The following is a 25924-nucleotide window of genomic DNA, read 5'->3' on the forward strand; positions in this document are numbered from 1 at the left end:
TTATTTTATCAACGTTTGTAGTGAACAGATTTACAGTTGATAATTATACAACCTCTCATGTTTTTCGCACAGGTTTGGTTTGGTTCGCCGATTTGTGAAAGAAAAATACGAAACCCAGTCAAACTGACATTAACGGATAGGATTCAGGACTAAGGTAATCCTATCAGCTGCCAACCGGCTTGTTTATTAATAATAACATACTCTTTCGTGTAAAAGGACAATCAAATAAATAGTTAATTGCGTGATAGTGGCTCAAATTGACCGTGATAAAAAAAAGTGTTGCCTTTGCCGCCCTCTCGTGGTAAAAATAAAACAGTTCGTCACATTTCACCTCATCCTTTTGGCTTGTGCTGTAGTGATTTCCTAAAACCAAGGCCCTTTAGTAAACTCGTGCTGAAATGAAATCAAAATGTTTACATAACGCGTGGAATCTCGAGCAGGTGGCCTCTAACTTCTCTCAAATTTGAGATTCAAAGGCGTATTTTCCGAATCCATCACTGTTCCCTTCAAACAGACTGATAAATCGGTAAACACCCTAAAGTAATATTTAGATTATTACCAATATAAGTGTGTCTACTTTCACATAGACTACACTGCGACTGGAATGCGAGACTGGCATAACCAGTACAAAAACATCCAGGCATTTTTGTTTAGTAATTATTTTTCTAGATGCAGCCCATCTTGTGCGTCAAACAGCACGTCACACTCCGGTGATGGCTATTCATGAACTTGTGGTATTGTTAAAAAATGGCACGATGGAAAAGCAACACGGGCAGCTCAGGTTTAATTGGGGGAAAAAAGAAAAAGAAAAAGAAAAACATAAAGTAATTTCCCAAATGACACGATAGAAAAACAATCTTTTATACAGCCTATATCGAGCATCCCCATTTCTGTCAACATACATCTGCCACCAAAGATCGCCCCGTTGACAGCACAGGTGATCAATTATTGCCGATATGGCATCGCTGAGAGCATCTTTAACGTCCCCTCCACATGTAATTACAGCGATGGCTGAGGGAGATGCGGTCGGTAATCAATAGGCGCTTGCAGGTACGCGCTGCTGCCTCTTCACACGCGCGCACACGCGCACCGTCTCGCTTGTTTTCTTACCCAGCGCTGAATGTTAGACGTCAGCGTCACCACCGCAGCCCGTAGACACACACAGCCTGCGGCCACACGTTTTTACGACCGCGTCTGGAAGAAGCGAAGCCCGGATAGCGCAACATATTGGCAAGCGAACATTTCCCCGCTGCGTTATCACCTTTTCTAAGGAGACCAGATAAGGCCAATCCATGACAGTCTCGCGTCGCGCACAACGTCTTTGCGCATCCCACAGCAGCGGCGTCTCATCTCGGAATTGCTGAAAATACTATAAGACGTTACACGACGCTGAATGCACCGCACTAGACCTGCTATGGTTCAAGGAATGGCTCGCTGGGGGTTGTGTGGGGTTTTATTCGGGCTGCTGAGGCTCAGCTCTGCTTGTCCTGTGTCGTGCTTTTGCAATGCCTCGAGGATCTCGTGTATCGATCAAGAACCAGGCATCGAGGATTTCCCTGTCTTGGTGCCGGAGTCCGACATGGAGAACATTACGGATATGTAAGTGGAGTGTTTTAGTGCAGAAATAAACCGAGAGACCTGCTCTCAGCTTCACGGATGCGTGAAAAAAACACGCGCGTGTTTGTGAGCGTGTGCGCGTGAGGAGTGTGTGGGTAGATTCCTCAATTCGTCGAGGGCCAAAATAAGTTTAGTGCACCGCTATTCCCTGACATCCACAACCTGCCAACGTTATGAACATCCGTGGAGTGCGCTACGATAATTCGGGGCGTGCGATTGCATGTGAGCTCTTGACATCAAACAAGACCATTGCATGACAATGCAACAGACATTATGTGTCGTGTGTGTGAGAGAGAGGATGAGAGCAGTTGTAAAGGGTGGGGGCCACGGTAATAAGCAATAAGTTGGCGTGATAGCACATATAAAGGTTTTTTTTATGAAAATGGTCACACGGAGAGGAATTTTGTGCGGCTGCTGACTCACCTCATCTGACTTTCTGTAGGCTACCAGAAGAGGGAAAAAAACAGACAACACTATCGGCTTACACCGAAATGTATAAATTGACCACATAACGCAATTAGATCCATATCGGTGAAGCTACAGCGTCCGCTTCATAGTGAACTGATGATCTGATCTGCTCGAGTGCCTGCATTAGGTAGCACTGACAGACGAGCCGAGACCGTCAAATGGCTTGGACTTGGGGAAAAAAATGCCTGCCGTGAGTGATAGGCTACGCTAATAAACTGCTGTGATTTACAAATGCAATTAAGTTTTACGCGTACATTATTTCTTGAATTGGTTTGTATAGGTGAGTCGGGGAGTAGTCTAACGTGTCCGCAGAGCAATAGGCATCGGCGCCTACGCAAATATGTCACTCCGTTTCCACGACAACGGCTCACCGGACCCACTCTAGGCATGTGCGCGCTGTAGTGAAATCATGGCTTTTTCACGCGCATCTTTATTAACTTGTTCACATGGTGACGGTTCGATAAAGGAATTTCGAATTACTGTGCGTCTGTTTTAGCCTTCGCTGAAAACACAGTCTATTTGATATCTATTATTACTGAAACTCTACATAGAAAGTGCTATGAAAGCATCACTTGAAGTAGCCTACTTTGGAAAAACATACTATGTAAATGCTGCGGTGGTTTTTTGCATACACAATCAATTTAATCGGTTCCTTTTATTCAGCAAGGATTCATGCAATTGTGTCAATAAAAACTTCTTTGAACTCTCTGTGAAGAGAATATGTATCATGATTATATTAAGCAGCACAACTGTATTAAACATTTATAATAATAACAAATATTTCTTGAGCACCAATTTAGCAAATTGGAATGATTTCTGAAGGATCGTGTTCAGCCTTACCTTCCCAGAAATAAATAAAATGTTCAATTACATTGTTATAATATTTATATAATGTGTATAATATTTCACAACATTTGAACTGTATAGATTTGATAAAGTAAATGCAGCATTGGTGAGCATGAGACTTCTTGCAAAACATCAAAAAATGTCACCGACCCCAAACTTTGGATGGTAATTTATCACAGTACTCTGTATTTATGTGCCTACTCTAACTAATCATTCCTTTCCATTTCACAGATACATCTCAAATCAAAAAAGGCTACTTACAATCAATGAGGACCATATGAAGTTCTACTCAAACCTCAGGAATTTGTGAGTATCTGATGTAAGGTCATGCAAAATGCTAATGAAACTTAATGAAACAGCAGAACTTATATGAGCATATTCTGTCACACACAGAACAGTGACCAATACTCACCTGACATATATATCTACGATGGCCTTCTTCAACAATTCCAAACTTCAATATCTGTGAGTCTTTTTCAATATTTTAATTAAATTTAAGGCAAATTAAGCAAATATGCTTAAACTAATGTTCTATACTGCTATTCTTTAATTAAATTGAGTCTTCTTCTGTTCTCTATCTGTAGGAATCTCAGAGACAATAACTTATCAACACTCTCTTGGAGAGCACTTCGTAATTCAAACTTGTCAACTTTGTAAGTAAAAATTCTTACTCTTATGTACAAAGCTCTGTTTGTACAGCATACATAGAAAACATCTTTCTGTTCCTGAAGTCAGTCTGCATATGCTTTAGGTTGCTCTCTGGGAACCCTTTGCAATGTGAATGTAAGAACATCTGGATCAAAGTCTGGTTGGATGACAGTGAGAGAGAGGGGTTGCAGTGTCTACAGGAAGGAGGAAGAGTAAAAGCCCTCTCTAGACTCACTCTTAAATTATGCGGTAATGAAACTTAAACTATATTATGTTTAACTCGGCTCTAAGTCACACAATTTGCGGTAAGAAGTATTAAAAGAATCGTTCTCAAAAACATGAAAATTCTGTCATTATTTCAGAGTATCCACGTGTCGAGGTTGTCCCTGCTGTTGTCAATCAAATGGCAGGAAGTGATGCTACAGTGATGTGTAGTGTGTCTGGAGCCCCGACCCCTGAGCTCTCCTGGAGCTTAAACTCCAGCGATCACCCTCCTCTCTCAACCAGCCATAAGGTAACACCCTGTTTGCCTTTTAAGTAGAAAGCTAGTTCAGAAGAGCATACTGGCATAGTGCTCTTGCTGTTTCTGCAGTATGCATATTGTGTGCATGCAAAATATGGCCGTAGGTTAAGAACATGTGGTTGACCTGCTACATTTGCTGAAATGTGCAGTGTTTAAACAAAACCCACTGTGCAGAACACTGTATCCAACAACAATACAATTCAGTCTAATACAATATTCATTTTCGAAAAACACAAAATACATATTTTTATGAAATCTAAGAGGTTTCTGTCTTTCCATTGAAAGTTAATTTCAGCAAAAGTATGATGTTTCAAAAGTTCATAAAGAGATAAGATAAAGATTAAAAGTAACCCCTATGTATCAAGTGGGTTAGTCTAAGGCTACGTTCACACTGCAGGGCTTAATGCTCAATTCCGATTTTTTTAAAAAAAATAGTTTTTTTTGAAAGGCCGTTCACATTTCCAATTAAATGCGACCTTTGCGATCTCCTGTGTGAACGTGAAATGACCCAGAAGTGACCCGCATGCGCAGAAGAGTACTCAATGGTCAACAACATCACTCGTTGTTTGCGGAAGTAGCTAACGTTAAACATGGATGTCAACAACAGTGTAGTCAACAGCGGAGCTCTTTTTGCAATATTAAAGTTATTTTCCCAACGGAGCCAGCTCAATTACAATTTTCTCGTTTTAAGAAGAAAATTAAAAAGAAGGAGGAGAGCAAGGTTTTTGGCCATGGCGTTTTGTGGAGCAGTGTTAGCAACGTCGGTACAGAGAAACGTGTGGGTGCGGAGTCGCAGCCAGGAGTGGTGGGATACTGATGTGAGTGGCTTCACTAATACAGAATTCATCAGTTTATCTTCTCGTTCCCGCCTACTTCAACGCAGAATTATGACGTTTGTCGCGTATCAATGACGTATGGGTCGGATACATGTGGCCTGGCCGTTCAGACGGAGGTCGCATTTCAAAAGATCGGATACGTATCGGATTCAGGACCACATACCCAAGTGGCCTGGGTCACATTTGAAAAGATCGGATCTGTGTCGTTCAGACTGTCATGAAAAGATCAGATACAGGTCGCATAAGGGCAAAAAAATCGGAATTGGGTCGTTTCAGCCTGCAGTGTGACCGTAGCCATAGTCTTCAGAAGACACACAATCACTTTATTTAATGATTTAATTTAGGCTTTTATTGATATATAAACATTGATTAACGCACATTGTCATGGCTGTGCTGGAGGGAAGAACTCAAGAGACGTGGATCAGTGAAATAGACTTCTTTAATATAATCCAAACGAGGGGAACTCACACATGATGCGGCTGGAGACACACACACACACACATGATAATGTAGACCCGACAAACACAGACTGCACAGACTGGGGCTAAATACACAGGATGATTGGGAAAACACAGGTGCATGGGATGACTAATTAAACTAAACGAGGACAAGAAGTTGACCGAATAAGGGAACACTAGAACAGAAACGGGCAAAACAGGTCCATAATCCTGACATATCGCCCCTCCTCCTGTCCTCGCGCCGAAGGCAACAACAACAAAGGGAGGCATGGGTGGGTACTTGGGAGGAGGATGAAGACCCGAGTCCAAGGAAGACCCAATAAGGAAACAGGAGGAGCCAGGGTATACCCAGGCCACAGCCATCGCGGTGCCCCACAGTAGAGCCGACGGATGGAGGAGCCATGGAGGAGGGATGGCTGCCGACTCCAGGGGGCCAGCCAATGACGACGGAGTAGGTGGCGGAGGAGCCCGAGGCGGAGACGGAGAGCCTATGAGCCAGGGCAACAGGGAGGATCCAGAGGGCCAAGGCAAAACAGATAGCTCTGGTGAATGAGGCGGAGGCAGGGAACCAGAAAGCTGCAGTGGAGCTGGAGCGACAGAGGACTGAGGAGGAGCTGAAGGGATGGAGGAGCCTGACAGAGCCGGAGGACCATGGTGCAGCCAGAGGAGTGGAGTCCCGAGGCGACGGATTGTCGACGATAGACCAAGTGGAGGTGCCCGTTAGAGACAGTGAACTTATGGGCCATGGCGGAGGTGAGGGAGCTAGGATCTAAGGTGGAGCCGCTTGGTCTACGGGCCAGGGCGGAGTTCCGGCCTCGGAGGCTGGAGGTGGAGATGAGGGATTCATCAGCCATGGCGACGCTGGAGTATGACAGACCCACGGGGCTTGAACAATGCAGATGGTGGGCTTAGTGCGAGTAGAGGGGCTGCCAGATGACAGTGGAGAAGAAGACAGGACTTGGTGGGAGGGCGGCATTTGTAAGCATCTGGGCTTTCAGAGGCTGAACTCAGGAATGGGAGTGCTCTCTGGGCTTAACTTGGAAATAGGGGTGATAAAGGGCTCAGAGGAATGATGGAAGAGAGGGGGGAAAATTGGCTTCCAGCACCGTTTCCCAGTCTGTGAGGTCCCCCTCGAAGTCCAGCAGTCCCAGATGTATAATCAGCTCACCCTCAAGTAGTGTGAACGGGCTTCAACGTCGGGGGTGATCCTCCTCTCAGTCACTCAGCTTTGTTTTGGCTCATTGATCGAGCTGGGAATTGGCTCTCCATCATCGGGGGGCTTGGGCTGATGCTCCGCACTGTGGGGAGGTGGTGAGCTGGGCTCTGGGTTGGGAGTGGTTCTTGCGAGATCCTCCTCAGAACTGATGGTAAGCAGGGACCCGTTTTTCGTCAGTATCCACTCCACAAAGGTGGCAAAGTCCTCTCAAGGACCATCTTCGGAGGATGGCACTCTGCTCTTGGTGTTTAAACGTGCATCACAGAACGCACAGAGCATGTCATCCTGGTAGCTGGTGGTGTTAGCTAACAGCCGGAACAGTCTTGTATGGTCCTCAAGAGATCTGTCCCCCTGCTCCAGCAGGAGGAGGAGGAATTCGGGATGAACGAGGGGATCCATAGACACAATGGAAACAAAAAAAATTCTATACAAAAATGGAGGGGAGACGCGGAGGTTACTATTTGTAGGTCGGGTCTTCTGTCACGACTGTGCTGAAGGGAAAAACGCAGAGTGAAATGGACTTCTTTGATATAATCCAAACAAGGGGAACTCACACGGGATGTGGCTGAAAACACACACACACATGACGATGTAGACCCGACAAACACAGACTGCACAGACTGGGGTTAAATACACAGGATAATTGGGAAAACACGTAATTAAACTAAACAAGGACATGAACATGACCAAGTAAGGGAACATTAGAACAGAAACAGTGGCAAAACAGGGGTGCATTTGCAAAAAGCAACTATGGTCACAAGTTCTGTCGTTACCAATAGATTACAATGGAACTAACTATCATAGTTAGCTAACGATGCTTTTGGAAAACGCACCCCAGGTCCATAATCCTGATGCACATATGTAGAGAGCATCAAATATAGTAAACAGAAGCTCAAGCACAAGAACAAACCTCACTGGTACTCGCACGCCTTGTTTGATGTTATCTATGTATGTTTTATGTGTGAGTAAATAGCTAAATTAATCAGTTTATCATATAAAGCAAACATGTCACTTCATAAGATTTTATTATTAACCAATCAGATTAACAATGTTCAGTTTATCTGCTTAATGTGTTATGATGTTCTTATAAACTTTTTGAACTATGAAAGTTTTGGTGGAATCTCTCAGGATTCATTAAAAAATTCTTCTTAACATTTTTTATAGTTGAAAGAAAATCTTATGGGTTTAGAATGACATGAGAGTGAGTGATTGATCACAGAATGTTCATTTTGGGGTGAACAAACCCTTTAATTTCTCTATTTTTATATTTATTATTATTATTATTATTATTATTATTATTTAATAAAAATATTAAATGAGTAATTAAGTTTTGTGGGAAAAAAAGCTTAACTTTCCTATTTCAGAGATTATAACTAGATGCACTTATGTAATGTGATAATGTTAGTATTCTATTCTGAACACAGCCAAAGTCTCATGAGTTTCTGCATCAAATCTGCCTTTTCTTGTAGATGCATAGCATAATGAGATCTTCCACAAACTCATAAGTAACCTTAAGGTGGAATAACAGGTGGGAATACAAGATGGAATACAGGGTTAAGTAGAATAGCACTATTTATGATAGCCTTATTTACTCTCTCTCTTTCTCTCTCTCTCTTTCTCTCTCTCTCTTTCTCTCTCTCTCTCGCTCTCTCTCTCTCTCTCTCTATATATATATATATAAACTGACAGTCACCACTTATAAGCTACTACTAAATATTGTAGAAACGTAATTTTCAGTAAAGTTGCTTAGTAACGATTTGTATTGTAAAAAGCGCTATACAAATAAACTTGTATACATATCTGCCATCCTCACATCAGTTTTAACCTCTCTACTCCTTACAGCAGTTTTACACATTAAAGAAACTTAAACACTTTTTAAAATCTATGTTATCTTATAATGTGCTTTCAAATATCATGATTGATCACAGTGCTGAAACTACAGATGCTTGACTCTAGCCAGCATTGTTTCCATTAATATTTAAAATGCTCACTATACTACTACATTAAAGGAGCCTTCACGGACGGTGAAAACAACAGCCTGTATGACAGATTACATATACTGAGGTGTAGAATAAGATCATGGGTTATTCAGCTTTGGTGTTACTACATAGTAAAAGAAGACTTGGGGCCCTATTTTAACGATCTAAACACAAAGTGTAAAGCGCACGGCGCAGATGCACTCAGTGCATGTCCAAATCCACTTTTGTTATTTTAATGACGGAAAACAGTCCGTGCACCGGGGCGCATTTTTGGAATGGGTTGTCCCTATTCTCTTAATAAGTAATGGGCGTAACATTCAATACACCAATCAGAGTGTCATCTCCCATTCCCTTTAAGAGCGAGATGCGCTCCCGCCATGGCGGATCACTATTTACATGGTGGAATACATAGCACCGGACTGAAACTAGCAAACACACTTGCGCTGCGCCTTGCGTCGCATTGTGCCGGGTGTATGATAGGGCCCTAAGGCATGCAACACTAACTTCGTTAATCCTAACCCTGAGTATGGCAACCCACACAGTTTGGGCTAACGATTTTACAAGCAATATTTTTTTCTTGGCAGCCAATAAAATGAGAAGATGAATCCCATAGATTTACTTTGAAGAAGGAACCCAAATCATGTCTGGAAAAAAAGTAAAATGACGTAATTTATTTAAAAGTGCATTTTTATTAAATTACAATCTTTTTTACATAAGAGCATATAACACTCCCCATAGAAACAATTAAAAGAAACAATTATGTTTAAATACAATTTTGAATAGTATTAAACAGTATGTGAATGTGCAAGAACACACATTGGGTTTTATAAATTTTCAGGTGTTTCTTTTTCTACTTTCATATTAGGTAATTTAGGTTTTGTTTATGGTGATATTAAGTTGTAAAAGGCCCATTAAACATTATGTTGACCTAACACTGACATTTTGGGTTATGTCTAAAGAAAACATGTAAAGTATGGCCTTTTTAATAAATAATCTTTTTACTTTTTATTTTTGGGTAAAAAAAAAATTGGGGGATTAACATTAAATCTAAATTTAAGGTTGGAACCCAATTCGAGAAAAAAAAAAAAAAAAAAAAAAAAAAAAAAAAAAAAAAAAAAAATATATATATATATATATATAGGCTGTTACAATTAGAGTTTATTTTGTTGATCCAAAAGTTGAATTTTATTCAGTGTACCAGAATATTAGAAAGTGAGGACCTTTTTTGACTTTGGTCAAGTAGGTAACCACTTAGAAATGAATGACCTAGAGTACACTAGCACATGCATGCATACAGTAGCAATGCCCTGGCAACCACTCAGAACAGCCTAGCATCATGGTACCGAGTTTTGCATGGCAAATACTTTTAAACACAGTCAGATCAGATCAGAGCTGTTTTTTCTTCTCACAGATTTCTCACAAAATGGAGCTGCAGTCTATTCTGACTCTAAGTGGACTTTCACCTGATGACAACGGCCGAGAACTCACCTGTAGTGCTGAGAACATTGTGGGCCAGACTGAGGCTTCAGTCCTTCTTAACATTCTTTGTAAGAACTCACAATGTGTTGTGTGGATTTGATTTGCATTGCTTTGACAGAATGAACCCCAAGTTAAGGTTCGTTCCAATCCAAGCACAAATTGGTGGCTCATAATCAGTGGTGGACAAAGTACACAAATACTTTACTTGATTTAAAGATGATGAAATATTTCTCTATACTTACATACTTATAAATGTATATGCACTCCTTTTGAATTTCTGAGCTACAAGGACTACCTATTATTATATTATTATATTCTAATATTAATTATTTTTTATTTTTTGCAATTTAATGTGCTTCATCCTCATGCTCAGAAAACCTATTTTAAGAGATAGGGGTCTAATGTGCCAGCCACTCAGATATAATAGACCTAAAATAGGTTAGAGCTCAGTCTGACATTATTATGAATTATTAGTAGGATCATAATACTCTCAGTTCTTGGCTTATTTTGAGTCTCACAAGACCAGAACAGTGATTAGTTAGCTTTTTAGACTTGCTCGGACCAGATCATTAAATCAGAGTTATTAACCAATGCAAATGGATCAGTCAATTACAGAAAAGAATCATTGTGAATTGTGAACTTGTTCAACTGACTGAAAAAATAAAATAAAAATAAAATAATCAACTGTTCATTATTGGTGAATTGGACATCACTCTTGGATCTCTGAGCAGGTCTTAATTTCTTTGCTTAAAAAAATTTAAAAAATGTTTTTTTTCTTTTCTGAAATGTAGTGAAGTAAATAGTCAAGAAATTATGCTATAATACATCAAAGTAAAACTAATAATAATAAAAAAAAATAGATACTACAAAAATATACTTAAAAGAGTACAATTCTTTGTTACTGTCCACCACTAATTGCACAACCCACCCAAAAATAAAATGTATAATCCATATAATCATGAATTAGGAGGATATCAAAGGTTTTGTGGCCAGTAAAGCTTATTGTATTTTAGTGCAAACCCATCTGTCACTTGATAGAATCAATCCAAATTTGGACAGGTTGTGAGACACCCTCATCTTTGAATACAATGAATGAAGACTATTCAAGGTGAAACAACTAAAACACAGTTTATCAACTAATAAAAGCCCAAAGATTTCCTCTCCAACAAAAGTGAGAGGTTCCCAGAGTGTGTAGTCCCTTAGGACCATGATAATTATTCAGATAAACACTTAAAAGTCAGCCAGTTTCTTCATTATTTCTATAAAAATTAACAATGTAAAATAATTAGATAATTTTTGAGTTATGCAATAGTGTAACAGGTTACTTGCTAGAACATGTCGTTATGTTCCCATATATAATACAATCCTAGTTTACTGAATTTAACAAATCTGGTTCATATTTACCAACATGATCATGAAAATATAGAACTCTGAACAATGAACAATGAACAATTACAAAATAAATAGAATATTCACAATACCGCAATAAACAATATTATTGAATGTAGGATTTAATCAGACATTATTATGACTTATGACATTATGACATTTTAGAATAATACTAAAGTCATCAAAACTAAGAAATAATACAGATGGAAGCAAAAATGGCTTACAAAACGAAATTGTATTTGAGCTTAAAAGTCACCACCCAACTGTATACAGCTCTGCACACTCTGGGCTTCCCTCAACCAAATCATGAGACGCATCCTAATTATAAACCTTATTTAAGGACACTTGTTGCCTGTCTTTTCTTCACTGATAATTTCCCCAAAATATATTATTTTAGAGGTGGAATGTGTCTGTTCATCAAAGGCGCAATTGACATTCTAGAAGCTGAACTAGTGATTCTTGCCATTGAGCAGTCACACTCACAAACATTGTAATGATTAATATCACCATCCTTTTCCTGTGATTTTTGGGTTTGATGTCTTCCAAGTACATTTGGACATTCTGACAAACTAGTAGGAGTTAAACTGAATGGGAGGCTCTGGGAATGCGTCGAGGTTAGCTGCTTTCCTGGTTGGTTGAACTATTAGAGGGTTCTTAAGAGTTCAAGATACATTTGAAAATGTGCCACATGCTTAAGATTCAGGAAGTTTCCCCTCAAGCTAACACATTAGTCTACTGGCCCTGACAAAACTCACATTGTTGCAAAAACTTTTCCCTCTTTCTTAATGGTAAGCTTTGAGCCTTATTGAATATACCTGTTTTATTTTGTGGAGTTAAAGGGGTAGTTAACATATTAATGAAAAAAAAAAAAGCTTTCAGTCAAGGATTTGTTGAAGATTTAGTGAAGATAGTTTATTCACCCTCATGTCATTCCAAACCCATATTTTTTGTCATACCTGGAACACAAAAACAATTGTTTAGGAGTCCAACCTTACATACAGCAAAACACAATACCATTCAAAAGTTTGGAGTCAGTAAGACTTTATTTATTTAAATCAATTAATATCCAGCACTTTCATTCAGCAAGAAAACATTAAGTTGTGTTCATGTTTATTTAAAAATGACACAGTAAAGACTTTTACACAAAACCTTTTTATCATGGTTTTCAAACTAATATTATAATAATATAATTGAGAATCAATGACTTTTGACTTCATTGACATCAAACATGGCTCAATTCATCACGAGGAGCAGCTTGGAAATTTTGCTGCATATAGGTTTGAATAATAAGAATTTTTTTTTTTTTTTTGTGATTTACTCCTTTAACAATTCAGTTACTTTTTTATATGTACATAACACTTCTATATGTTATGCTAACATAACGTTTCGTTTCCACCTGTCAGCGACAAATCAGTTAACAACCTTTGTCAACCCTTTTATACATTTTACTTTTGGTTATGCATTGCATGTTTCTTCGTGTAGTTTTGTAATATTACGGTAAGCCTCTTCATTTCTTATCATTCTCTTGTATTTCTCACCCTAGAATCCCTCAATACTGCCCCTCCATTCCATGTGCTGTCGAACACTTTCCTTTCGTCAAACCACAGCGAAAGTTTCCATGTTCCTCTCGTTTACTCCTGTGCTACATCCTGTGATTACACTTCCTCTCCTCCTCCCCTCTTTCCTTCTTTCTCGTTCCTCTGCTCCTTCTTCTTTCTCCTGGGTCAGTTCCCCCTACTATCGTGAAGCTGTATAAGCCCGTGATGAACCAGGACTGGTGCATCCCTTTCACTGTGATGGGCAACCCGAGGCCTGACCTGCACTGGTACCACGAGGAGAAGCTGCTGGAGGAGCAGCAGTACATCAGGACCGAAATCCATGAAATCACGGATACGGAGTACCACGGCTGTCTGCAGCTGGTCATTCCCACTCATATCCATAACGGCATCTACACGCTGGTGGCTAGCAATGAGTTCGGAGAGGACAGGGGAAACGTGTCGGCACACTTCATGCACACACCTGATGAGGACCACTCAGGGACAGGTGGGCTTGTGTTTACTTGCATGGGTTTGTGTGTTTTTTTTAATTATTTTTTTTAATTATAAATATGACTGTCTATTAATGTGTACGAGCCAACATCTAAACATATTTTTGTTTCCACAGAGGGAATGTTTTATTACGGTAAGTTGTCTTGTGAAACACTGTTTTGGTGAATTAAAGCAAGCAAAATTTTAAATATAGCAAAGTTAGCTGGATGAAACTTTATAAAGGAGACTTCAGCCTAAAAAAAAAAAAAAATAATAATAATAATATATATATATATATATATTAGGACCTTGAAGATTTTTAGCATTGTGAAAGTATTTTTCTTTGAAAACTAAGCACATTTTCTCACCAAATTCTTCATTACTGTATGTGAAAACATCTCATTCTTAATTGTATACTGAACTTATGGAAATCCTATTTGGATGCAATTATTTATTTTAAATCAATATTGTAAAGTTCAGTAAAAAAAATATATATATATATACGGTATATATATATAGTTCTAAAAAAAGATCTTATTTTCTAAATGCTGAATGTTATTTCTTGAAATATGACCTTGACATTTCTGAATGGTTTTCATGAGATTCACCCAGCTGCTCTTTGTACCCCAATAAACATATTGTGACATTTATAGAATGTTATTTATCTCTGGATAATCCATTTCCATTTTTATTTCCATTTGAATGATGTAACACAGACACAACATATAGTCCAGGTAAGTTTATTCTTCCCTTTATCACTCATGTACACATACATTACATGTATTTGTCCTTCAGGCTTTTATAGTTTAGAACTGCAATCCTTTCAATAGTAGAATTTGTTTTATCTGCCTTTTTTTTTTTTTTTTAAAGATACCCCACCACCGGAGGAAAAAGTAGCGGTATGTACTGATTAAAGGAAAACTTGAAGTTAAATACATCTTAAGCTCTATGGACAACATCTGTGGACTGCTGTTGATTTCTACAGAAAACGATTTTGACCCATTCATGAGTCTGTACTTACACTGGAAGCCAATGGGACCAGCATTCTGGTACTTTTGTTTAAGCACTTCAGTAAAAAAAGTTTATTTGGGCTGTAAAGCTGTCTAAATCATTTTTGTTGAGGTGAGATGGATGAATATTTCCCCATAGACTTTCCTTGTAACTACACATTCTTTTTGTTTGTTTTTACAAACTGAGAGACTAGACACATTATTTTTTTTATGTAGTAATGGACAGCAGGCCACAGAGACTGCTGACAGAGCTTAACAGATATTCACCAGCAATATTCAGATTTATTTATTATTGGACAGTTTCCATTTATGACAATATTAAAGCAATTAATGTTAAAGCAAGCAATTTCTATTTGTAAGTGCCTTTCTTTGATACATTTGTTAGATTTACTGTGCTAAATCAATTCAAACCCACCCCAGCCAAGAGAATTGACTGTGTGATTTTATATTCTAGGTCTATATAGTGGTTGGAATTGCAGGGGTTGCTTTAACTGGATGTATCCTGATGTTAGTTTTCCTCAAGTATGGCAGAAGCTCCAAGTTTGGATTGAAAGGTAAGTGCACCACTTTATCTTCTCACTTCTGTTGAATATGTGTTTGTAAAGTTTGTAAGATGTAAGTACTTTTGATAAGCATTGTTTTAGCAAAGGTTTTAGCAAATGCACAAGTCTGTCTACATTCTGATTTGGAACTCCCAAATACATTTTTTTTTAAATCCTGGCCTACATTTACTTAGAAATATGTCACATTATGAAAGTAAAAGCAGATAACATCATCTATTGCTTTAACATACAGTATCCCATAAAAATATAGAATAATATGAATTTTAACAACAATATCAGTTGCACCTTATAAATAAAAGTCATTGTTATTGTTTCCTCTCTTATAGCAATGCTTTCAGCACAACTGCATGTATATTCATGTGAATTCCTATTATTTCTATGGATTATTGTTTTTCTATTCTTTGATTATTGTCTCTACCAGGCTCTTCATCCGTCATCAGTAATGACGATGACTCTGCCAGCCCCCTCCACCACGTTTCCAACGGCAACAACACGCCGTCCTCATCGGAGATGGGCCCAGATGCCGTTATTATCGGAATGACAAAGATTCCAGTCATCGAGAACCCCCAGTACTTCCGCAACCCCGGCAGCATACTGAAATCGGACACTTGTGAGTTGCCGTCGGTGGCCCTACTCCATCTGCCGAAATAGATTTCAGCCTAGGTTGCCACTGGTCAGTTGTCATAGTAACCTCCCCTTCTATCACCATGGCGATGATATCAAGGGTGGCTGACGCTGTGTAACTTAATCACTGTTGGACTTTAGATGTATCTGTAAGCTTTTTTCATTGAAATTAATTTACATTTGAGGATCTGTAAAGTTTACCAATACCTGATGGACTATTAGTGGTGTTTGCTATAGCACGCATCCTGTACCTTTAGGGTTAAGTCAGCGTGAAAGCAAAGTTGATCCTGTTTATTTATTTTTTTGTTGGTGTTATTATGATTGTTAATCCATGCATATATTTTGACCTCTAAGCTATATTAAATCAAAATTTCATAACTTGCCCTATCTATGATATGTCTCACTCTACTGATGTATATAAGGGTTTATAATTGTTAACTTAAACTAAAATTAAAACTTAATAAAAACTATATAAACATATTTATATATGTTTCCAAGCATCAAAACAATGAAAGTTTAATACAACGTATGTGTTTAATACATACATATTCATATATATACAGTACAGAACAAAAGTTTGGACACACCTTCTCATTCAAAGAGTTTTCTTTATTTTCATGACTATGAAAATTGTAGATTCACACTGAAGGCATCAAAACTATGAATTAACACATGTGGAATTATATATGGAATTATATACATAACAAAAAAGTGTAAAACAACTGAAAATATGTCATATTCTAGGTTCTTCAAAGTAGCCACCTTTTGCTTTGATTACTGCTTTGCACACTCTTGGCATTCTCTTGATGAGCTTCAAGAGGTAGTCACCTGAAATGGTCTTCCAACAGTCTTGAAGGAGTTCCCCGAGAGATGCTTAGCACTTGTTGGCCCTTTTGCCTTCTGTCTGCGGTCCAGCTCACCCCTAAACCATCTCGATTGGGTTCAGGTCCGGTGACTGTGGAGGCCAGGTCATCTGGCGCAGCACCCCATCACTCTCCTTCTTGGTCAAATAGCCCTTGATGCCTTCAGTGTGACTCTACAATTTTCATAGTCATCAAAATAAAGAAAACTCTTTGAATGAGAAGGTGTGTCCTAACTTTTGGTCTGTACTGTGTGTATATATATATATATATATATATATATATATATATATATATATATATATATATATATATATATTATACTTTAGATTGTTTCCTGTTTAATTAAATATATATATATATATATATATATATATATATATATATATATATATATATATATATATATATATATATATATATAAATATATCTGAGCAAAAAATAGTGATTCATCCACATAACAAAAAATATTGTCAGGCATATTTAGAACAAGAATCATTAGATGACATTAAAAGACATTAAAGGATCACAGTGTAGCACTAAAATACTAATTAATTGTCATTTAAAATCTTTACCAATCTTTGTACGCAAGAAGGTAATCGTTTGAAATGTAAATACATTTAGTATGATCATTTATTCTTTTATATATTTTAATATATACATGTCAGAAAAAGTAGGTTGTTTAATTTGAACATTAATACATCTGTTGCGCTAATAGACAATGGAACATTATTTCACCTAAATTTTGACATTTTATTTTTCACAAAAGTTATTTGAAACATTAAAGTAGATACAGTACTTTACTTTAAAATGCTTTCTGTGTTTATAAAATCCCTTTTGCAAATTTAATTTGATTTGATTAAACATCTTGTCTTTGAACTATATATATATATATATATATATATATATATATATATATATATATACAGAGAGAGAGAGAGAGAGAGATTTATACATAATCAGAAAGTTTATAGTTTATGTTATAAGTTAATATTTGGTTGAGATACAACTATTTGAAAATCTTAAATCTGAGAGTGAAAAAAATCAAAATCTGAGAAAATCACCTTTAAAGTTGTCCAAATCAAGTTCTTAGCAATGCATATTACTAATCAAAAAATAATTTTTGTTATATATTCAGTAGGAAATTTTAAAAATATTTTAATGGAACATGATTTTTGCTTAATATCTTAATGATTTTTTGTATAAAAAACAAAACCCATACAATGTTTTTTTTAGCTATTGCTACAAATATACCCCAGTGACTTAACACGGGTTTTGTGGTCCAGGGTCTCACACACACACACACACACACACACACACATATATATGATTAAAGGAGGAACCCAAAACCAGAATGTTCAGGAGGCAGCCACCTAAAACACCCTTACAATGGCGTTGCAACATTCAAAAAACAAACACAAAAAAACACTCAGTACCTCTGGCCACAAAATAACACCCTGACAGATGCACACAATGCCCTAGCTTTTGTATGAACAAGCACCACGCAAATGTTTTCTGAATCTAATTTTAACTATGAGCGTTCCTTGTTTTGCAGTCGTCCAACATATAAAGCGTCACAATATTCTGCTAAAGAGAGAGCTTGGAGAAGGGGCTTTTGGGAAGGTGTTCTTGGCTGAATGTTACAACTTGTCTCCTGACCAAGAGAAGATATTGGTGGCTGTTAAGGTATGGTGCATTTACACGACAAAAAGTAAAATGGATTATGAACAGTTTAAGTTTTGGCTACAAAATGAGACTTTATAGTAGGTATTTCTGTAAAAAAAGATAACACTTTGTTTTTATCTCACAGACTCTGAAAGAAGCCAGCGAAAGTGGGCGAGCAGACTTCTACCGAGAGGCCGAGCTCCTGACCAACTTGCAGCATGAGCACATTGTCAAGTTTTATGGCGTGTGTGTAGAAAGCGACCCTCTCATCATGGTGTTTGAGTATATGAAACATGGAGACCTCAACAGATTTCTCAGGTTTACCATTTTTAAACATTGATGTTTAAGGCAAGGTCTGGGTTAAATACACCCAAGATAGTTTACTCCAAACCAAAAACTGCTATCATTCACCCTCATGTCTTTCCAAACCTGTATGGCTTTTGTTCTTATAGTTCAAGTAAGTGGGGTTTAAAACAACACCTCTCCAAATAAACAGACACTTTTTCAAAATATCATCTTGCAATGTGCTGCTGCTGAGGATGCAGAAGAAAAAGTCATGACAAACAAAAATATGTCTACAGCAGTAAAAGCTCACAATTAAAAGCAATTGTTGATTCTGTAAAGTTTTAAGCTGTAAGTTGAAAGGCTGAATATAGCTTTACATTGTTAGTCTTTTAGCTCTACTTTTTCAACACTAAGCAAAATGTGTTTGTGTGTTGTCCGCTTTCTGATCTCCAACAATGTTCAGTTTTACACATGCTATTCCCGTACTCTCTCTTACAGGGCTCATGGTCCAGATGCGGTGCTGATGGCAGACGGACAGCACAGTTTGCTGGTGGAGTTAACTCAGCCTCAGATGCTGCACATTGCTCAGCAGATAGCGGCAGGCATGGTGTATCTGGCCTCACAGCATTTTGTGCACAGAGACCTGGCCACACGCAACTGCCTGGTGGGAGAGAACCTGCTTGTTAAGATAGGAGACTTCGGCATGTCCAGAGATGTGTACAGCACCGACTACTATAGGGTAAGTGTCTGTCAACTTGGAAGTGTCCATATCACAGTGGCAACCCAAAATCTACTATAATTGTCTTATTCAATTTGAAATCTGAATGCATAACTACTGTACATTATAGATGATTTTATTAAAATTACATATCACACAGTAATGAAACTATTATATAATACGAAATATAGATGGTAAACTCCTTTAAACAAACATTATGATGGCATTAGCCACCATATGCATTGAGGAGACAGCGGCTGGTTCTTAAATTGAACATTTGTACATGATAACATCTATCAATCATGAATATGTGTTTACATCTTAGATTCAAAGTAAAATAATTTTGCGCATTCAGTAGAGGTACTGAAATGCATTTATTGCATGCATGTTTGCTTATCCATATGAATATTGACCATTCTCTTTCAGTAAATGAAAATATATTGAATAAAGTTTTGGTTTAATTAACTGCAAAAAAGCCGCTATTTGTGATGTTACATTACTAAGTAAGCACCAAACAAAAGGAAAGACTGTTTTCTAAGAAAACTTTTGAGATAATGCAATTTGACATTATCAAAGACAATTTGAGTTGCAATGTCGTGCTGCTAAAATACACATATTGCAATTGCGTTTGTTGCCACTAAAAGCATACACACTACAGCGGTTAGTGTTCAGAATCAAATGTGAAAAGATTACAGATATGTATGATATATTTTCTCTGGTTGCTCAAACCAAGAAGGTGAACACAGGAAATCTCTTGAGAAACCACTGAAAATAATCCACAGGCCCATGTCAGATTCTTGCCTGAACATTCACACTCTTCAGGAGGAAATGGCATTGGAGTCTAAACTTGACATGTTTAATCTTAGGTCAATTATGTCTCGGGTCATTTCCTGATTTCAACCACTCTCTTCTGTTTCCTGACTTTTTTTTCCTGATTCAATAAAAGCAAAAGGCAGTTTGTTTATGTCCATAATGGATAATATAACTGATATACTGTTATTTTGTCTTTCGTTATTATGGTTTGTTATGTCTATTTAAATATATGCATCTGAACAGCTGATTAAATACTGTAAATTTGAAAGTGCCTCAAAAACCATGAGTTCCCCACAGCGAGCTCTTCCAGAAAAAGCCCAGACCATCTGACACTCAAGGGCTCTCCCAAACCTGCATGCTGCCAACACAGCCGGAAACACTCTGCTGTGTCAGCAGCGTGTGTGTGTGTGTGTGAGAAAGAGAGATGAAGGAATATCAGCTCCCTCTGCCATATAGCAATAGAAAAAAAACAGGATTTTGGCATTGCATGATCACCAGGAATCCTGCAGTGCAATGTCAGGTGATGAGTTCAATGTTTTGCAAGAAACTTGGTATTGTGGCACTGCATTAGTTTTACGCACCGTTTTATGCTGTAAAGAACCCATATGCTCAATCTGAGATTTTCAGTATCACAATTACTATTCTTCTGGTCTTGAATAGGTGGAAAGTTCATTGAGCTAAAATAAACTGCAGAGCACAGCATTGTGCTGTATGCACAGAAAATGTCCATATTCCAACTCTTCTGAAACAACACAAGGGTGATTACATATGAAAGTTGATCTTTTTTGGGAAATATTCTGATTGCTTTATTTCATAGTATGCATAGAATTTTCAGCAGCCATTAGTCCAGTCTTCAGTGTCACATGATCCTTCACAAATCACTCTGAGTCACAGTTGTGCTGCATAATATTTTTGTTCCTTTTTTTGAGGATTGTGCATTTAACACTATACAATGCTGCAGTGTGTCTGTGCTGGATCTGCATTTGTTGGCTCTTGTACTGTCTCTTGGTCTGGAACGAATTAGCCTTTAGATAAATAGAAAGTTCAAAAGAACACCATAAAAAAAATTATATATATGTGTGTGTGTTTCTGTCAGTTTTTATATATTTTTGCTGCATCCTTTCTGAATAATAATTAAAATAAGAAAAAAAAAAGTAATGACCACAAACTTTTGAATGGTAGCATACATGCAGAAAATGATGGTACTGTATAGATTGCACAAGTACTATCAATATTTCTTTAGTGTGCAAAATAATACAGTTTGAAAAATGTATCAGTGTAAATGTTATCAGTGTATTAATAGATGCTGATGAAGGAACATTGCAACACTGTAATATACTGAATAAAAGAATTCAGAAAAATCTGGTTCAAAAACAATAATTATTTTCATATTATGACCAGTAAATGACCAGAATTGTACGATCTATATTAATTCAGTTTGAATAAATGAAAAATAGAACACCAAAAACTAAAATAAATAATTGAAAATGCTGATGTTCAGTTTGAAAAATATTCATTTTGAAATCTGTAAAAAAAAAGGAAAAAAAAAGGAAGAGATTATATTTAACAATATTAAATCAGTGTTTTTAACAATACTTCTACAGCATTTAATCGTACTTGATGTTCATATCAACATATACTAATGCATTATTAAAAGCAAAAGTAATGTTTGTTAACAGTAATCCACTGTGAATTAACAAACTAACATTGAACGACTGTATTTTCATCAACCAACATTAACAAAGATTGTTTGTTCATGTTAGTTAATACAAAACCGTATTGTAAAACGTTACCATATTAATAATATTAATATTATGGTCCTAATAATCCCTAAAAATTATTTACTTTGCACATTATGGAGACTGCGCATTAAAATGTTACTGAAATGACTAGTAACTGAAATGGTAGGAGATGGATTTAATAAGTGCATGTGCTTCTACCAATCAGTGTTTATCTGTATCTTTGATCTCAGGTGGGTGGTCACACCATGCTGCCCATCCGCTGGATGCCCCCCGAGAGCATCATGTACAGGAGATTCACCACAGAGAGTGACGTGTGGAGTTTGGGTGTGGTCCTCTGGGAAATATTCACATACGGCAAACAACCCTGGTACCAGCTCTCAAACAACGAGGTAAGACACATCAGACCAGTCATAACCAGTTTTTACCTTGTAAAAATGGCTCTTTCTAGGCAAACAGATGCAGCCCTACTGTGTTCAGTTGTCATTCTGGACTGTTTCTGCTGCCTCCTGCAGGTGATCGAGTGTATCACACAGGGTCGGGTGTTGCAGAGACCTCGTACTTGCCCCAAAGAGGTGTATGACCTGATGCTGGGCTGCTGGCAGAGGGAGCCCTACATGAGACTCAACATCAAAGAAATCCACAACCTGCTCCAGAGCCTGGCCAAGGCCTCGCCTGTTTACTTGGACATCCTGGGCTGATTGGTTTGCCAGTATGGGTGTGTAATTGTTAGCAAGAACAAGTGTGTGTGAATGTGTGGTATAAAAACAGTAAGGGATGGTTTCGATTAGAATGAGTGATTGAATATAGATGTGTGTGTTCATAAAAATGGCTTGTGCTTCAGCCTTCTCACCACATAGACTAAAGGCCTTAAAGTTTTGAGTTTTTTCCACATCTGGACATGTCCATATCTGTCAAGCATCACTATGTTTTCTAAAATCCCCAAATGGTCTACAAATTGTTGTAAATATGCGTCAGAGACAATGTAGACCCTTTGTTTAACAACCTTTTTGAAAAAGGTCTCTCGGTGTAGGAGAGTTTATATGTGTTTTACTTTCACCATTTGTTTTATCGAGATGGACAGAATTCGGACTTGATGAGGACCCAGTCATTAGCACAACGCTGTCAAAGCCCTGGCGACATTCTGGCAGACTTTACGCAAATCGCAATACTATTTTTACCGCAAACTATCGAGTAACAATCATGGAACTGCCAGATTCATGTTTCTTTTTTTTTTACACATCTGATCGAATTTTAGACTAATCTGTGCCAAGTTTTGATGTCTAATGCTGAGGTCGATGAAAGGCGTTTTTGGACATGACTGTGCGCCCCATCTTACTCAGTGCAAACTTTGTAATAGAAGCACAGCGACAAAGACTTTTTTTTTCCTTTGGAAGAGGCTTGAGGTTGGACACGGTGTTTGGAGTCAGCACAGAGGCGAAGTCACCATGCAGTGGCACTGAAGTATTTCCTCAGACTTTCTTTGGCTCCCTGGCCATATGCGCTGAAGTTCTGATTCAAAGAGCACTTGTCTTTCTAACTGGGGATCGAAGAGCAATGAGAGAGATGTTGTTCTTGTGTCAGTCAGTGGTAAGAGTCATTTTTTAACTTTAGGGTGCTTACACACTAGAAAGCACTCTTGAGGGAATGCTTAATAAATTGAAATGTGCAAGAGGGTGTGGAAAGAGCCGGACTGGATAATTCATCCAGGATTTTTCCCTGCCTTCGGCTCGAGAGGCTGAGATAGTTTCCAGGATCCCTACGACATTACATCGAGCAAGCGGTTTTGGGTTACGAATGGATGGAAAGAACCAGGACTGTTTGAGGCCCTTTTTACAAGTGCGTTTTCGTTTTAATACGCATAACTTTTGCTACGGTTACGCCTGTCGTTTACAGTACTCCGGTGTTTTCGACCCTCGAAAACTGAGACTTTTGAAAATGCTGCAGACCCCGTTTTAGATTGAAAACTCCAGGGTTGCGTTTCAGTGTAAACGGACCAAACCGGAGACTTTTGAAAACGATGGCGTGGCTGCCCACGTGATCTCTGCGTATCCTTGATGACTGTGTAACCGTATCATGTCTCTGTCGAGCATGTCGCTGTATTTGTTTTGGCTTGATTCCGAATCGACATTTCCGGCTGCCTTTTAATCATTAGTTACTTTGAGTAACAATTCCACCTCATCATCTGTCCACACAAAGACGTTGTTGCTTTTCCTCGCCCTCATGCTCAGTGTTGAACCTGCCAGTGGCTAACAACTGACTTCTTGTTTACACTTTTACGCGCATGCCCAGTGTGCATGAATGGTCACATGACATGCGTTTTCAGTAATGTAGTGTAGACGGAGATCGTTTCTGAACTGCAGCTGACACGACAGTGTAAACGCGGATCGTTTTAATTCTAAAACGCCGTTATAAAACGACAACGAACTAGTGTAAACAAACAAAAAAAAAACGCACTAGTGATTTCTGAAAGCACAACCGGACGCAGTTCCCTGGGACTCTCAGTAGATCCCTACATCAGAGTGCATTCCAGCCAGTACAAGTACAAATTCCCTCCACTTTTGGTCAGATAACGGAGCATCGAAATCGATGAATTCCCTGCATTCTTTGACATAGCGCAAACTAGTGTGTAGGCACCCTTAATTGTTGTCATGTTGCAATTTGTAGGACTTTGCCTTTGCGAAGACTGAAGATTTCTTTCTTACCTGTTCCTGGGAAGTATATCCATAGATGTTATCCATAACACAACAGGCCTGCCTTGAACAGCTGGATTTCATTTGATCTCTGATTATTCATTATTATCTGTTTATGTATCAACTGCTAAATAATATGTGTATGTGATAATCAATGATGGATTTGTTTTGATGTATTGTGGGCCGTTTCAAAGCGATGGGCTTGGTGGGCACTGTGAAGTGAATGTTCGTGTGAGAATGACTCGAGTCGGACTATCCCTGAGGTCACAACAGGAAGACCCTATGAAGGGACCATCCCGATTCAACCTGTGTTTCAACCCAACCAGACAAGTTACCAGAGGAGGACGACTGCCAACCAACAGGCTTCATTTAGACTACAAAAGACTGAAACTGTCATTATTTTATGACATCGTACATTGCATTCAGAGAGTATTCAGACCCCTTCATTTTTTTTTTCGCATTTTGCTGTAGCCTTATGCTTAAACGTGTTTCAACACAACTCTAAACAACTCTTACATTATCTTGTCTGTGCTTAGAGTCACTGGACCTGTCTGAGGTCTGGAGTGCTTTGGACCAGGTTTTCATTAAGGATAGCCCTATATTCAGTTTTCCTTCCAGCCTGATCATAAGTTGCCCAGTCCATGCTGCTTAAAAAATAACCTCCACTGCTTCACTGGTGGGATGGCATTGCTCAATTTGAATCTGTTAAGGGGTAGGGAGTTTAGATTGATGTGAAGGTCACCTTTACCATTCTGCAAATTTTCACAGGTGAAATCCACTCATTTCAATAGGAATTTTGCACGATTTCTTCATGTAGATGTCGCAACGAGTTTGAAAGTGACTGCTGTTCTTCATACATCTCTAAATATTTGAACATGGACAATTTGTGTGCATGAAAATTTTGCTGAAAAAATGAAAACATCCGAATACTTTCTGAATCCATTGTAATTATTTCCTTAGTGGTGCTGCTAAGGTAAGCGTCACAGATACTGTCGTTTATACTTAGGGCTTACGTGAATATTACACACAGTACATATTCGATTCACTTGTATCTGTAAAACCAGACCGGTCGAAACAAAATCTCGTCAAGTTCCTCAACCTGACTATCATTACTGTTGACTTAATCCAGGGCTACAGTATTCGACTTGTCCTCCTCTGTGGGAGAATTTATTTTTCTCAATTCAGATCGACGGGGCTCTTTGTGGGCCCCAGCAACACATTTAGCACCAACTTGCTGATTCTTCAAGGTGTGAAGTACTGGAGATGTGTTGCTTTGAATGCATCTGTATATATGCAATTACACTGTAAATATACATGAGCAGGATCAATGATTCTTTGTACACTGATGTCAAATTCTTTCCAAACAGTACATTGGCAGGACCTACTTTTAACAGCCGACTTCACGAGTTGTCGAACAGCGTCCAATCAAGTCAAGTGTCGGTCATTATGGTCATGATCTTTTGAGCA

At 38.2% G+C, this 25924-nt stretch overlaps 1 protein-coding gene across 1 annotated transcript; it reads left to right on the forward strand.

Moving 5' to 3' along the window:
• The first annotated feature begins 963 nt into the window (after positions 1-963).
• Positions 964-23430, forward strand: ntrk2b (neurotrophic tyrosine kinase, receptor, type 2b). Its single transcript, XM_059546495.1, has 18 exons — positions 964-1599; positions 3163-3237; positions 3325-3396; positions 3516-3584; positions 3683-3828; positions 3942-4093; positions 10003-10138; positions 13188-13502; positions 13623-13640; positions 14203-14220; positions 14357-14385; positions 14951-15050; positions 15481-15669; positions 18100-18230; positions 18355-18527; positions 18993-19233; positions 21998-22156; positions 22280-23430. Exons 1-18 carry the CDS (start codon positions 1394-1396, stop codon positions 22463-22465), a joined length of 2415 nt encoding a protein of 804 aa, XP_059402478.1. The 5' UTR covers positions 964-1393; the 3' UTR covers positions 22466-23430.
• Positions 23431-25924: the final 2494 nt, after the last annotated feature.

Source organism: Carassius carassius, chromosome 4, assembly GCF_963082965.1.
Source record: "Carassius carassius chromosome 4, fCarCar2.1, whole genome shotgun sequence".
NCBI classification, from domain to species: domain Eukaryota; kingdom Metazoa; phylum Chordata; class Actinopteri; order Cypriniformes; family Cyprinidae; genus Carassius; species Carassius carassius.

What these genes read in the sequence shown, in the direction of transcription:
- ntrk2b (XM_059546495.1), top strand. Translation starts at nt 1,394, where the DNA reads ATGCACCGCACTAGACCTGCTATGGTTCAAGGAATGGCTCGCTGGGGG. An exon ending in GACCTCAACAGATTTCTCAG is followed by an intron (nt 18,528 to 18,992) that starts GTTTACCATTTT and finishes TCTCTCTTACAG; the next exon opens with GGCTCATGGTCCAGATGCGG. An exon ending in ACCAGCTCTCAAACAACGAG is followed by an intron (nt 22,157 to 22,279) that starts GTAAGACACATC and finishes TGCCTCCTGCAG; the next exon opens with GTGATCGAGTGTATCACACA.